This window comes from Pristis pectinata, chromosome 3 (genome assembly GCF_009764475.1).
Source record: "Pristis pectinata isolate sPriPec2 chromosome 3, sPriPec2.1.pri, whole genome shotgun sequence".
Taxonomy (NCBI): Eukaryota; Metazoa; Chordata; class Chondrichthyes; order Rhinopristiformes; family Pristidae; genus Pristis; species Pristis pectinata.
In genome coordinates, this window is record NC_067407.1 from 77,874,363 (window position 1) to 77,888,033 (window position 13,671).

Here is a 13,671-nt window from a genome sequence, read left to right on the forward strand (position 1 = left end):
GGTCAGAGTGTATTGGTGATAGGCAGATGGGACCATGTAAGGGAGAGGAAGGAAACTGGGTAACAGGGGGCTGGGTGGGTGGATTGGGATGGAAAGGGGGTGAGCAAGAGGACCTGGCTGGATCAGAGGGAGAGAGAAAGGAACAGAGCAGGTTCAGTGAGTCAAATTTTCTTACTCTCAGAGGGTCATTAGTATTTGGAACTCTCTCAAAGACTTTGCTTCCACTGCTCTTTGAATGTTGTAAGGCAGAAGTAGATAGATACATGATAAAATGGAGTGAAAGATTATTGCAGAGCCAAGGCTAAAATCAGATCAGTCATGACCTTATTAAGTGGCAGGTTGAATGGCCTACTCCTTCTCCCAATTCATATGCTAGTATGTAAAAGGAGTTTAAGCTAGGAAAGGAAAACATGCAAGTTAATCAATCACTGTTTAAATAAGCAGGGTTCAAGACACCTAACAGAAGAATATTGGGACATTTACCTTACATAATTTCGGAATCAATGAACTATGAAAAAATCTAACTGTAGCATTTAAGGATTACAACCCTGAAAGATACCGATTCTAATATTGCATCATTTACTTCTCTACAATATCCTATAGATATGCATAAGAATTTTTTAAATCAACTATCTTATTCAATGCTAATGAATACAGTAAGGAGGTTACCTTATCTAGCAAAAGTTGGGCTTTTTCTCCAGGTAACAGTCGCAATCCAGCTGTGGCTTTTAGTACTAAAGGAGTGCTTGCCCAAAAGTCATAAGGAATGGAGTCTTTGGCAACCTCGAGCAAATCTTGAATTCCCTTTGTGCTCTATAATACATAAACAAATGTAGCCAACAGTATTAAACAAGATTTATTACACAAAGAATGTAATTCTAACTGGAGCTTTCAGTGGCAATTGAGTATCTAAAAACATCTACGGTACTTAGCAATTTATGAACACACTTTTCCTACTTATTAACTATGCAAATTTAGTGACCTACTCCAGAGGGTTGTGGAGGCTAGATCACTGGAGGGATTAAAGAGGTAGATCTATTTTTAAAAGATCAGGGAACTGAGGGCTATTTGGAAGAGGCACAGAAGAGGAGTTGAGGCCTGGGGTAGAGCAGCCATGATCATATTGAATGCATGGCAGACTTGACGGACTGAATGGCTTACTCCTGCTCCTATTTTCTTGTATGTTCTTGTATTTAAATTAGTATAAAAGGAGTCATATTAGCTGTAGGAATCCATTTGATTCCTTCTCTTTCAACAAGAGCAGTGCGGCTGAGTTAAATTTCCATTACCATTTAGTTTTATGTTTTGAAAGAGTGCTTTTATATTTCAGAATTTAGTTCTTGTGATACAAGCTTTGCTGTAAAGGCAACATTTGTCATACATTCTTAATGGCTTCAGGTGGTGGCGAGGCTCCTTGAACAATTACTGTCTTTATGCTGAGGGTGCTCCTTTATGGTGAGGTGGGGAGTTCTGGGATCTCGACTCAGCAATATTAAAATAAAGCCAAAAAAGGTCCAAGTTAATGTGCTATTGAACTTGGAAATGATTTGCAAGGCTCAATTCTGCAGTTTCTTATAGTGTTAAAATCCAGTCTACTAAATATTTGCAATACTCTTGAACTCAGATTTTGAACTAAAGTAAAAACAACAGAATTTTTTTTTACTGAGGCAATTTTTCTTATATAAAGCCACTACTAAAATAGGATTACATTGCACAGGATTACATTGGCTTTCTGACTGTTACACAAAATCGGTTTGCTTACACACGTTTATACAGTAACTTTAAGGTACCAAAATGTCCCATAGGGCTTTACACGAATATCTTCAACTAAAATTTAACACTGAACACACAAGAAGATACAAGGACAGATGACCTAAAGGTTAGTCAGAGGTGGGTTTTTAAGGAGGAGGGAGGTGAAAAGAAGTTCGGGAGCACTGGTCTTCAGCTGCTAAAGAAATTGCCACTAATGATGAAGCAATTGAATTCATGGAAGATCATCACCTTGTATGCCTAAGACAAGGGAGAAGACAAGTAATAGACAAAATATAGAGAGGTAGAGTTTTTTTTAAGCGGTAAGATATTGAAAAGCATTGGTGCTCAGAGGAACCTTGGTGTCATACTGGTAATCTCTGAAAGTTAGCAAGCAGGTTCAATGATCAATTAGGAAGGTAAATGGTATGTTGCCCTTTATCATAAGAGGATTTGAGGATAGGAGTAAAGATATCTTGCTCTAATTATACCGGCCCCTGGGCGAGACGGAATCTGGAACATTGTGTACAGGACAGGGTCCCCAGACAAGGATAGCAAATGTAACAAGGGTTATCAAATTGATTCTTTGGATGGTGCATTTGTCACACAAGAAGACACTAAGCAGAATGGGCAGATCTTGTTTGGGAGAGTGAAAGGCGATTTTACTGAAAGCCAAGAGGCTAGACTGGGTAGATTCTGAGTTTATGTTTCCTCTGGCAGGGGTGCCCAGAACCAGAATTCAGGACAGAAATAAGAAATAAAAACAGAAAATGCTGAAACCATTAAGCAGGTCAGGCAGCATCTGTGGAAAGAGAAACATTCCAGATTGTTAAAACTCTGTCAAAGGGTCTTTGACCTCAAATATCAACCCTGATTCTCTTTCCACAGAGGCTGCCAGACCAGTCGAGTGTTTCTAGCATTTGTAGGTTTTTTTTGAAAAACAGATGAGAAGACATTTCTTCTCCCAGAAGATCATGAATCTTTAGAATTCTTTATCCAAAATGGGTTGTGGAGAATCAGTCACGTAGTATATGCAAGATAGAGACTGGTAAGTTTTAGATATTAAGGGAGTCAAGGGATATGGGATTACTGCAGAAGAGTAGGGCAGAGCTAAAAGATCAGCCACGATCCTGCTGAATGGCAGAGCAGGCATGAAGGGCTGGATGGCCTATTTCTTACAACACAGGCAGGAAAAGCATTTGTTTCCTTTTTCCCTTCCCCCAACCATAACTCCCAACCAGCAAACATTAGATCCTTGCATTCCCTCCTCCCTACCCTCACCATGCAATGACTCCTATATTTGGGGTACTAGATGACCCCACCAACCCTACCAGGTCACTAACTGAAGCTACATTATCCTGCGGCCCAACTTAGGAATGCTGCTCAACTTACTACAAGGCACAAACAATCTGCTGGAGGAACTCAGTGGGTTGGGCAGCATCTGTGGGAGGAAAGGAAATGTCGACATTTCGAAACCCTGCATCAGGACTGAGAGTGGAGAGGCAAGATGGCCAGTATAAAAAGGAGAAGGTGAGCAGTGAGACAGAAGTGCAAGGTGATTGGTGGACTGAGGACGGGTGTAAGATGACAGGTAGGTAGTACCGGGGAGGGGATGGGGTGGAGCTGGGAGACATTGGCAGGTGGATGATAGAAAGAGGCAGACAGAAAGAGGAAAAAGGGGAAAAAAACAGATGGAGCAAGGTGGGGAGAGGGGAGCGTGAAGATTGACAATCTGATTTGCATTAAATTGAAATAATGGAAGCTGAATGTGGATTTTCAGGTTTTCTATCTGAAGCTCTACCAAGATTCCAACCAACTCACCAACCAGGAAATATCCGGTTCTAAACATCTGATGTAGAAAACACCAATTTATCTTTTTACCATCTCTTGCACTGCTCTTATTCATACTTTTTTCTTTTTATTTGATTGAAAGATCATAACATTGTTCCAAGTTGCTTATTAAGCCATATGCTGAAGTACTACCTGCTATCTGTTTAACCTTGTCAAGGTTCACTTGATCATCCAATTTACTCTAGAATATACATTGTAAACTGAGCTAGTCAGTTTAGCTGGTACACAGTCTTCAATTGGAACTATTTAATACTGGGAGCTTTGTTGCTTATGAGGGAAAGGATTTCCTGAAAACACACTGTCTAACAGAGGAGCTGTTTTAAAACCAGCAGGAAGACATTTCTGCTGAAAAAAACCTTTTTCATCAGATTTGGCACCTTGATAGTTTTTTTTTAAAAACACTGCACATGAGTTAATACAATCTTACGATTCTATGTAATTAATGTAATTAGAGGATGTTCAAGTATTGACAGTGGGTGTGTTTTCATTTAAAATTGCCAGCTTAAAAGGCCTTTAATGTTTGTGGTATACATTAACATCATGGACTTAAATGATGGAGGTATGATTAGTAAATCTGTGGATGACACGAAAATTGGTGTCGGAGATAGCGAGGAGGGTTGTCTAGGGTACGGCAGGATGTAGATCAACTGGAAAGTTGGATCAAGCAATGGCAGATGGAACCTGATCCTGACAAGTGCAAGGGCAAACAAAGGTGGGATATACACAATAAATAGAAGGGTCCTAGGAAAGTGCTGATGAACAGAGGGATCTTGGAGTATAAGTCCTGAAAGTGGCAGCACAGGTAGAGGGTGTGAATAGGGCATATGGGATGCACAATACTTTAGATAGGGTGATAAAATCTCAGACAGAGTTCAGAGGAGTGATGCCAGGAATGAAGGCGCTATCCAGGTCCAGATTTTCATTGTGGAAAAATAGATTAAGAGAGACCTATTTATGATATTCAAAACAACTGAGTTTTGATAAACCAAGTAAGGAGAAAGGGTCTCCATCAGCAAGTGAATTAGTAATTAAATGTCATAAATTTAAAACATATGACAGAAATGATAAAGCAGAAGTGAGAAGATTTTCAAACACAACGTGGTTTAGATATGCAACACACCAAACAGGAAAGCTCCAAGAGCCAGCACAGACAGGAAGTGAATGACTTTTATTAACTGCAGAAGGTTCTACAATTCTAACACTGAACACATTGCATTTATAGTTCTTTTTATAACCTCAGTGGTGAAATTAACTTCTCTTAAAACAAAACATCATCTTTTATTCATTTTGCTCCCAAAATTTCAAAACCATGAAAATCTTTGTCTTCCTCATTCTTTCCTTCATCCTATAGTCTTCAGCACAAGCCTGGCCTAACTGGCTGGTACTTGATGTATTCGATCTTCTATACTCTCATCAATCTTTTAAAGTTCCCTGTATAATCGCCTTCTCTTTGCTCTCTTTCTTACTTCTACAGGTTCTTCAGTATTTCTGCAGTAAATGTACCATTAGAGGATCAAATTCAACCATTTTTTGTTCAGTCAGCAAGAGCTTCCAGTCACTTGGCATTTTAATTCTCCAATCTTTTCCAATTCAGGCCTGTCCATCCTTTGCCTCCTACACTGTCCTGATCAAACTTAATGCAAGGTTGAGGAACAGCCCTCATTCTCATATTATGCCTTTTACAGCTTTTCAAGTTGAACAAGTGGTAATAGAGGATGCAGCATCAGTTGCTCTGTATATGGCAAAGCTGTGGGTGCGTGCTCAAGGATAGTAGATTGCTTTGGGGTCTACTTGCCTTTTGTCTGTGATATTCCTCAAAAACATAAATATTCTCTTTTCCAGATTTTCCATGCTTCCCTCTTCTTCTCTTTTCTGTTGCATTTGGCAATACTATCCCTGGACCAAGTTTTCATTTCTTTACTAGTCCCATAACCATCCAAGCATTCGTCTCTAGTATTTTTCCAGTTCTAAGAAGGTCTTCAGACAGAAACATTAACTTGATTTCCCTCTCTACACCACTCCTAATCTGCTAAGTGTTTACTGTATTTCCTGTTTTTACTTTACCTGGTAAATTGCAGAGAGCATTTTATTCACCATTAAAAAAACATACAAAATTAAAAAGAAAATTTACCAAGTGGGGCTTGTCAGAATATGCTGACAATCCTGGTTTCAAGGCTTTGAAAATTTCATTTGCAAGTTTAGGAGATTCTGTTGAAACAAATTTAGAAAATTGACTTGGACTTTTCATATCAATTGCTTGAGTATTTAGCAACATGCATATTCACCGCTTGACTTGATAAATGTTCAGTTAACCAATCTTAGAATAATAGACTCATGTGATAAAAGTATTGAGCAAAGGAAAAAAAGGTGTCATGTTGCTCAAGTACAAAATAGATAAGGAAGTTTAAAAGTCACTTTGATTCATACAATAAACATAAGAACATTAAATGCTGATAAGAACAAGGTTCAATTCATATGAGCCCCTTTGCTTGCAATTCTCCAGTAAATATATCAATCTGTATAAATTGAAAATAATCTATCTTCATGCTGTCCATTTCCAGATACCACCAATGAATGGTCCATATTATTCATCATATACATCATAGGAACCAACTTTCAATGCTCTATACCTAGAACTCTGCAGTACAAGGCTCCCTCAAATACATTGTCTCATTGGATATTACCTATATCACTCTATTAATCCAAAAGCTGATAACTTCAGTCACAAGTTAGGAGAACCACTCAACCACAGGATTTAGTATATTGGTTCCATCTTATTCAGTGCTCCCAAGCCATTGAAACTCACTGTTTTCCAGCTTAGACTCTGAATTTCATTTCACTCTGTATTGTCTTAGTTTTAGGAACCATAACATCCATTGCCAAGACTTTGACATCCATTTCAATTGTGTGGTGTACAGAACTGTCAGTAGTCTAGCTGATGTACCCCCATGACTTATGAAAGTTTGACATAATCCCCTGCTTAAGTTTTATGCTTTTAGTTCTAAAGGATTGTGCATATTTTGTTAAGCACAACAATTTCTGTCACATTTAAAGGTATATGAATTAAAAGGTCTGTCTGGTGCTGCTGTCCCTTTACAAACTATATCATTCGCATCTTTGTATTGCTTTTGTTAGATGTGGGTAAAACTCTTTCCTCTCATGAGAAGTTTGTTTCAAGACCCACTCCGGAGACGAGCACAAAATCTGGGGAGAAATTCCAACTTAAAACTAAGGGAGTACTATGCTGCTGGAAGTATCTGTTTCAAAGGTACCCCAACTGCTTTCTTAAATGGATATAAAAGACCCTATGGCATTGTTTCAAAGACAGGAATTATCCCAGTGCCCAGTGACCTCAACATTGTTTATCATTTATGCAACACCTAAAAACAGATATTCTGGTCATTAATGCATTGCTGTGCACAAATTGTTATATCTGTTGTTTGTATTGGTTATCTTGTTGAATTGGTTGCTCTATTTCCAAATGCAACTATAGTTAAAAAGTATAGTCTTTGCTGTATCTAGTACTCTCAACCATTTCTTGATGTTACATGGAGTGAATCATTTGGCTGGAGTTCAGCTTCTGCAATGGTGGAGATCTTATGGCTGTAAATAACATTGGGAGATCCTAAGATCATGAAAGGCAGTTTATAAATTTAGGATTGAGATGCTGAGAAATTTCTTTACACAGATTTATATATCATTGCAATTCTCGATCTACCTCAGAGGACTATGAATGCTCAGTCATTCAGTCAAGACTGAGATAGATACATTTTTCAACATCAAGAGAATTCAAGAATATGGGGATTGGTGGGAAAAGTGAAGGAGGCATAGGATTAGCCATGATCTTATCAAATAGCGGAGTGGGCTTGATGGGGCATATGTGCAACTCATGCTCCTATTTAGTCATAGAAAGATACAAAGCAGAAACAGGCCCTTTGGTTCACCAGACCGTGCAAACTGTCAGCCATTTACACTAATCCACATTAACCACATTTTGTATTCTCCCCACATTCTCAAATTCTACACTTACCTATATACACAGGGGCAATTTTAATGTGGCCAATTAACTTAGCAACCTGCACGTCTTTGGGATGTGGGAGGATACTCAAAGGAAACCCATGTGGTCACAGGGAGAATGTACAAACTCTACACAGACAGTTCTCATTCTTATCAGCAAGTGACAAAACATAAACAACATGCAAACAATAGCATGATTAACAGTTATTCATTGCAGCACTAACCATCACAAAAGGGATCATGCTCTTCAGTGTTTTTAATGTTCATACCATAGCTACTTCACAAAATAACTTAAAAATCCTACCGTTTGCCATCTGAGTAAACTTGAAAACATGGATGCGTGTCCCAGTACTACCAGCATCAAACATAATTCCATAGAAGGCTTGAGGAACAGGTTGTTCGTGTGTGACCTGCATGTTGAATCCAACTCGATTCTGTATTTTTTGCAAAGGTTTCTTCTGATAGATGTAGATGAATAGGCAGATGAATAGGACAAAAACAAATGCAATTTTTGGTACCTTCATGGTTCCCAGCAATTAAATACATATTTTATTTGCAGCAAATCCATACATGGAATACATAACACGGTGGAACCTGTCAGAAAAGAATAAACAATTAATAGGTTTCATCAAAATATAGAAAAAAAGTTTTTGTTTCTCATACCTAAGCAGAATTTCTCTTTTCCTTTGATGTTAAGACACAGTTTAGACAATACATCTTGAATCTAAAAATACTGCAGATTCTGGAAAACAAAAATTAAAAACAGAACATGCTGGAAATATTTAACAGGTCACGCAACTTCCAGAGAGAAACAAACCAAGTTAATGTTTCAAGTTGAAGGCCTTTCAGGGTAACAGTTCCAAACAGACAGTGCTGGATCACATGTGAATCATAATGGCAATTAGACATGAAGCTGCAGAAGAATGCAGCTATGCACAATCAAAACAATGCCTGGAGTTTGTTTGGAAATGCCAGCACCAAAACCTGGTACAGGAACAGCAAGTCAACTCATTTCAATAAGGAGAATTTAGAAAACAAATTAGGCAAATTATATTATTTTGAATTGTGTGCACTCAACTGCTTTTATTTGTTTAAAAGTTTGTTTATTTTTTTAAATTGATTTTTAACACTAATTGAGGACTTTTTAAGCTTTTAAATGACACAAACATTCAAAAGCATTCAAATCCCTTGGCAGTAAATTCTGGCCCAATGCAATTGACTAAAAGACAGGAATCAGATTCTTACCTCAGCTAGTCCATGTGAATCCAGTTCTACATCAAAGTGACTAATTTGTTAGTGCTCTATAAGAAGTCAGTTATTAAAGATCAAACTAAGTATAGTATCAGATATTTTCAGACAAAGCCAAACATCTTTGGTGAGACTAACACAAGGCAAAGGCAGCAATCCGACACTAGAGCGAAGTCATTCAAGACAGGAAGTTAAGGCCAGTCTTCTCAGCAACACCCAGAGTGCAAAGGCAAAACTGATAAGACATGTAGTGAGCGGAAATGACTAGTTTCTTGCTCTACGATAATTACCTTGGAGAAATTACAGTTTCTACAAAACACCAATTGTTGAAGGCCAAAAACAGAAGGCAGATTTAAATGATAGACAATCTAAACATTGCCACCTTAGCTGTTGGTAGTTCTCTCAACTCTGAAGATGGAGGATTGTTATTAAAGACCACTTCAGCAACTTGAGCACACAATGTAAAATGATACATCAGTGCAGTTAAACGGAGAATCACTGCTTCATAATATTCTGTCTTTAATATAATAACATCCTCCAAACAGAAATAACCAGGTAATCTGGTTTACTGATGTTTGGATCTATATTGACCTGAATACCAGGGAGAACCATCAAATCAGATCCAAGCTCTGCAGTCCTACAACAGAGGGTGCTGAATAAAGGTGGACAATTAAACAATTAACAGAAGGTGGTTGTTCCAAGAACATCTGCATCCTTAATGATGGTGGGGCCCACTATGCTGGCACTAAAGGCTGAAGCATTAGCAACCATATTCAGCCAGACATGCTAAACAATTGATCCATTTCTGCTTCCTCCTGAGATTGCCCAGCATCACAGAGTCTAGTCTCCAGCCAATTTGGAGCAACAAACGATCTGCTGGAAAAAGTCAGAAGGTCAAGCAGCATCTGTGGGGGGAAAGGAATTGCAGGGTTTCAACCTGAAACGTCAACATCAGGTCTCCAGCATCTGCAGTCTCTTGTGTCTCCAGCTGACTTGATTCACTCCATGTGATATCAACAAACAGTGAGACCACTGGATACATCAAAGGCTATAAGATCAGACAACATCCTAGCTGCAGTACTGGAGACCTGCAGTTAATTCCAAAGCTGTTCCTATTCAGTTACAATATTGGCATTTACCTGATATTATGGAAAATTGCCCAGGAATGTCCTGTTCACAAATAGGAAAAGTCCAATCTGGCTAATTACCCAGTCAGTCTGATCGCCATCAGCAAAGTAATAGATGCCATCCTTGACAGTGCTTTCAAGTGGCACTTACTTACCAAAGAACTATACACAGATTCCCGGTTTAGGTTTCACCAGGATCATTCACTGCCAACCCTCCCCAAACATGGACCAAAGAGGTAAATTCTAGAGGTGAAGTAAGAGTGACAGCCCTTAACTTAAAGGCAGCATTTGACTGGGTGTGATATCAAGAAGCCCTGGCAAAACCAATCAAAGGGAAAACAAAGGGAAATAGATGGAGTCACACCTTGCACAGAGGAAGGCGGTTGTGGTTGTTGGAGGTCAATCGTCCCAGCCCCAGAACATCACTACAGGAGTTCCTCAATGCAGTATTTTAGCACTAACCATCTTCAGTTGTTTTATTGATATTCTTCCTTCCTTTATAAGATCAGAAGTGGGGAAGTTTGCTAATGATTGCACAATGATTAATTCCATTTGCAACTCCTCAGTAAATGAAGCAGCCCATGCCCGCATGCAGCAAGATTTAGACAACATTCAGGCATGGGCTGATAAGTGCCAAGTAATGTTTGTGTCACAAAAGTGCCAGGCAATTACTTTTTCCAAGAGAGAATCTTAACATTTAATGGCATTGTCAACACCAAGACCACCAGCATAAATATTCCGGAGGTTAGCACAGACCAGAACTCAACTCCCACAACATTTAAGCAGCACCTGGACGCACACTTGAATCAAAAAGGCACAATAGGTTACAGAGCAAGTGCTGGTAAATAGAATTTGTATATATAGGTACTTGATGGTTGGCATAGACTTGGTGGGCCAAAAGGCCTGTTTCTGTGCCATATGGACCAGCCACATAACTATTGTGACAGCATGAGCAGGTCAGAGGCCAGGTATGATTCTGTAAGTGACTCCCAACACCTCTCCACCCTCTACAAGACGTGTCAGGAGCATGATGAAATACTGCAGTGCCAAAAAACTCTCAGGGAGCTCAGTGCCATTCAGGACAAAGCAGGCGACTTGACTGCATCCCATCAATCACCTTAGACTGTTGTTCCCTCCATAACAGCTGCAGTGTGTGCCATCTACAAAAATTGCACTGTAGATAAGGACAGCAGGAGCATGGGAACACCCACCACCTGTAGGTTCCGTCAAAGTTTCACAAATATGTCGCCAGTCCTTCATTGTCACTGAGTCATACCATGGAATTCCCTGCTCAGCAGCACTGTGAGAGTCATCACAAAAACCAGAAAACTGCTCACCTCCACATTCTCAAGGGCAATTAGGAATGGACAATAAATGTTGGCCTCATCGGTGTTCCCCAGATGTCAAAAATGAATAATTTATATTCTGTGTACTGTCTGTACATATATACCTGTGATGTTGCTGCTACAAGTTTTTCATTGTACCTGTACCTCACTGTACTAGTGCACATGACAATAAACCCAACTTGACTTGACTTGAATTTATAAAAGCAACCCCTTTGAAATACTGCCATAAAAGACTGGAGCTTGGTTTAATCTCTAACCCAAAAGTACTATTGTTAATATAGCATTCAAGTAATGCACCAGTATGTCAAAAAATATTTTGAATAGGACTTGAACACACAACCTCCTGACTCAGAGGCTAGAATGCTAACACTAGGCTGACATAATGGTTGCAAAGGCAGAAGATGATGGAACTACTACACTGGTACAGTCAACAAATGGAGGCCCTGTTCCTAATGAGTCAGAGAATGACATAATCCATGCTTGATTATAACAGACTGTTTAAATTAAGCAATAATACTTTACGAAAACATGGAATTAGGGCAATAATGTGAATAACCAATGCTGAACTCTGGTAGGACAAAATCAAGTGATAGTGAGTAGCTCTGCGTGGAACTTGAAGAAACATCTGGACGGGTAAGAGTGATGCAGTCACACACCAGATATTAAATTGTCCAACAACAATTTGGATAATTTACCTTGGATTTCCAAATTTTAATTTGGATAATTTACATTTTTAATAGTTTATTTTTCATTAAAAAATAAACTCAGGTTGCACATTATTAATTATCACCCCTCCAAATTTTATCTGAAGTGAACTGGGACTACTGATCTTTGAATTCATCAGTGTTATCAAATCCTAAGATATAGTAAAGGTGAAAATTATTCAAAAAGAGTAACAGAACCAGGGATTATTCCGTACTTTACCTGGAGCCTCTGAGGCCCAGTAATCTGATGAATGACTTTACAGTGGATTGCTTAAATCGCAGAAGCAGCTGTGCACTCCAGCTATGAATAACTCAAGTATAATTGCAAAAATAATCAGATATGCAAAACAGGTGTACTCACTAGTAACTTCATCTCTGAACAGAATCTTGTCTGGTGAGATTTAGGCTTAGTGTGTAAGGGTGCCATTTAGGATTAGCTTTAGATCTAGATAATAAAGTGAAGATCCAGAATGAAAGCAAGCAATTAGATTTTGGGTGGGATCAAGGTTTCGCGAGGATTTTGCATGAAGATGATGGCACAGGGTGAGAGCATGAAGTCATAACATTAAAGCAAAGATCTGAGACAAGTTCACATTAAACTGAGGGATCTTGGGATGAGACAGAGAGTCAACATTAGGATGGGGATCTAAGCATGAAGCAAGGCATAAGACTTAAAACAGACTAACTGAGAATCTAAAGACGCAACGAAAATGGGATGCAGTGGAAAGCAAAAGGGGAGAGCGGAGGATGAGGTGGAGAGGATGGGGGGCAGGAGGGGGAGGAGAGGATGGGGGGAGGAGAGGATGGGGCAACACCGAGGACGGGGCGGGGCAATGACAGCTGACTCAGTGACCACAGCTGAAGGAATTGTATTTCACGGCGATTTCCTCGCAGGGTAATCCCGGACTTTGGGGGTGGGGGGGGGGCACCTCACCTGGCGGCGCCAACAGCCAGAACCCTTCACACCCACCAACTCTCACGGTAAAACCTACCGCCTTCCTGCCTGCCCGCCGGCCGCCCGGCTTCACGCCGCCCTCCAGCTCAGCGCCGCCGGACTCCGCTCCCCATGACGTAACCACGCCCCCAACCCATCACGTCACGCGCGATTCTTCTCGCCGTGTCCCTCGGCTCTCCGTGCGCATGCGTCGCCGGCCCCTTTGTCACGTTGACAGCAGAGCGCGTGTGCCGGCCGTTGGCCGCGGGCCCGGTTGGGCTGTGCTGCTGGTTTCCGAACCGAGTGCGTTCACGTCGAGACGTGTCACCTTAACTCACTCTCTCTGAATGGTACAGCACCCAGACCTGGCCTTACTTCTTGATGACTTCGCCTTGCCCTTCGTTGTGGCTTCACCTATGGCAGCGTCCCGTCGACAATAAACGCGTTCAAGTCGCGTTTATCGTCATGTGCACAAGTGCGGTGAGGTACAGATGCAGTGAAAGACTTGCTTGCAGCAGCATCACAGGCATAGAAACACAGAAAACTGACAGCACAGTTCAGGCCCTTCGGCCCACAAAGTTGTGCGAACATGTCCCGACCTTAGAAATTACCAGGCTTACCCATAGCCCTCTATTTTTCTCAGCTCCACATACCTATCCAAAAGTTTCTTAAAAGACCCTATTGTATCTGCCTCC

The 13,671-nt window shown here is 40.2% G+C and overlaps 1 protein-coding gene across 1 annotated transcript in view; it reads right to left on the reverse strand.

The window, feature by feature from the left end:
• Positions 1-13,108, reverse strand: part of entpd6 (ectonucleoside triphosphate diphosphohydrolase 6) — a 43,206-nt gene extending 30,098 nt beyond the window's left edge. The window contains exons 1-4 of the mRNA XM_052010944.1: positions 13,035-13,108; positions 7,922-8,211; positions 5,732-5,808; positions 670-813 (exon numbers count right to left, since the gene is read on the reverse strand). Coding sequence (XP_051866904.1) covers positions 670-813; positions 5,732-5,808; positions 7,922-8,141 — 441 coding nt within the window. The 5' untranslated portion in view covers positions 8,142-8,211; positions 13,035-13,108. The remainder of the gene's footprint in view (positions 1-669; positions 814-5,731; positions 5,809-7,921; positions 8,212-13,034) is intronic.
• Positions 13,109-13,671: the final 563 nt, after the last annotated feature.